The sequence below is a fragment of the Lolium perenne genome, chromosome 4 (genome assembly GCF_019359855.2).
Source record: "Lolium perenne isolate Kyuss_39 chromosome 4, Kyuss_2.0, whole genome shotgun sequence".
Classification (NCBI taxonomy): domain Eukaryota; kingdom Viridiplantae; phylum Streptophyta; class Magnoliopsida; order Poales; family Poaceae; genus Lolium; species Lolium perenne.
Window position 1 is genome coordinate 248,824,644 of NC_067247.2, and position 1,765 is coordinate 248,826,408.

The 1,765-nt window shown below is 46.7% G+C and overlaps 1 protein-coding gene across 1 annotated transcript; it reads left to right on the top strand.

Moving 5' to 3' along the window:
- The first annotated feature begins 370 nt into the window (after positions 1-370).
- On the top strand, positions 371-1,364 carry LOC127329972 (non-specific lipid transfer protein GPI-anchored 2-like). Its single transcript, XM_051356358.2, has 3 exons — positions 371-857; positions 944-1,009; positions 1,124-1,364. The coding sequence occupies exons 1-2, from the start codon at positions 374-376 to the stop codon at positions 1,000-1,002; spliced, it is 543 nt and encodes a 180-aa protein (XP_051212318.1). The 5' UTR covers positions 371-373; the 3' UTR covers positions 1,003-1,009; positions 1,124-1,364.
- Positions 1,365-1,765: the final 401 nt, after the last annotated feature.

Below are 1,765 nucleotides of genomic sequence, written 5' to 3' on the forward strand. Positions count from 1 at the left end.
CCCATCGAACACGCGAGCGCGAGATGGGTCGTCGCGTTGGAGATCACGTTGGAGATGCCCTTAGCTAACTACTAACTCATCGTGTGGCTCCCGGATATTGTAACATCGCAACGAAATTAACACAACCAGGCATGCATAGGAGAAGGCTGCGTGCTAACAAACTTGGTGCTTATCACTTAATAATGATGAGATTAGTTGCTAAATGCGAAACAGGGTGCCGAAAGATGTACAACCAAACGCGCGAATGATGCGACCAGATAGGAATTCCACCCTAACAGAACACATCTCCGTATCCTTATAAAAATGGATCACCCCCATATATATGTTCATGAGGCCATTCGCAGCAGGCACGCAAACAGAAACAAAGAGATCGATGGCGCCATCCAAGTACTGCCACCTTGCCTTGTTCCTCGTCATTGCCCTGATCGCCGCCACGCCGCAGCCTTCGGCGGCCATCAGGGCCAAGCCCCCTACTTCCCCCACCACCACAGCTGCGCAGCCGTCGAAATGGCACAGCTTCTTGGCACATCTGTCCTGCTGGCCGTTTGTATCACCGATATTCGGTCCGCCATCGCCACCAGTCCCAATGGCACCGCAGCCGAAAGAGTGTCTACCATCGATGATGGGGCTGATGCCATGCAAAGACTTCATCACCAACAACACCGCCCCGGTTCCTCCATACCCAGGCAAGTGCTGTGACGGCTTCAAGTCACTCTTGGAGAACGCGCCCATCTGCCTTTGCCACCTCGACACCGGCGACTTCGACAAGCTCTTCGGTCTCATTGACGGAGAAAACTTCTTTGGTCTCCTGAGTATCTGCCAAACTGACGGTCCGGGCGAATATGGAACCTGCGATGGTAAGCCATTCGGTAGCTTTGTTGACTTACTGTGCACGTGTTCAATTGTGGGCAATTTTGAGTAATTTTTATGGATCCGCGAGCAGGTCCTGTGCCACCCATGAGGGTCACACCTACCCCTGAAGCTGCTCCACGATTGGGCTGACGATCAGGTAACTAGTTTTTCCGGATAAATTCTATCCTGCATCTGCTATGTATTTCTGTATTTTTTTTTGAGAGGGTATTTCTGTATTCTAATTTGACCTGTCTGTGTTTGCGTTTTGCAGAGCCTTCGTCGTCATAGTGGCACTGAGAAATCCAGAAACAAGATGAAGCTATATGGTTCCATACGTCGATCGGTCAAGATCCATTAGTAGTATTCGTAGAAGATATAGTGCAAGTTTGTTGATTAGGGAGCGAGAATTCTATGTACTCCGTAGCTTCATTGGAGACAATGTCATAGTCGTTCTGAAAATTTGTATTAGTTACCATCGTCCATCATAAATGTTATCTTAATGCAACCATCAAATGTGCAACTAGTTATCCAATGAATCATCTCGTTTTCATATGTCCTTTTTATCGATGTATGCTGCTGGAATTATATTTGTCTTGCGCTTGCGAATCTCGGTTTTCAACGGAAATAATTTCCATGTTCTTTCCTTTGTTGACAGTCTTAAGAGTGTCATTAGTCAACCTTTCTCCCTGGTGATTATTGTGCTTGTTTGCCGGACAATCTTGACAACTAGAAATGAATTTATCTTCAAGGACATTGCTCCAAGTATCTAATAGGCTCGTAGCATTTTCAAGGTTGAGATGGCTCTCCAGCCTTGGATGATGAATCTTTGTCATGTAAGACCCCGATTGGGATGGCGTATTAATTCCACGTACGGTAAATTAGATTGACCTATTTTGTTGTGCCCAGGATAATC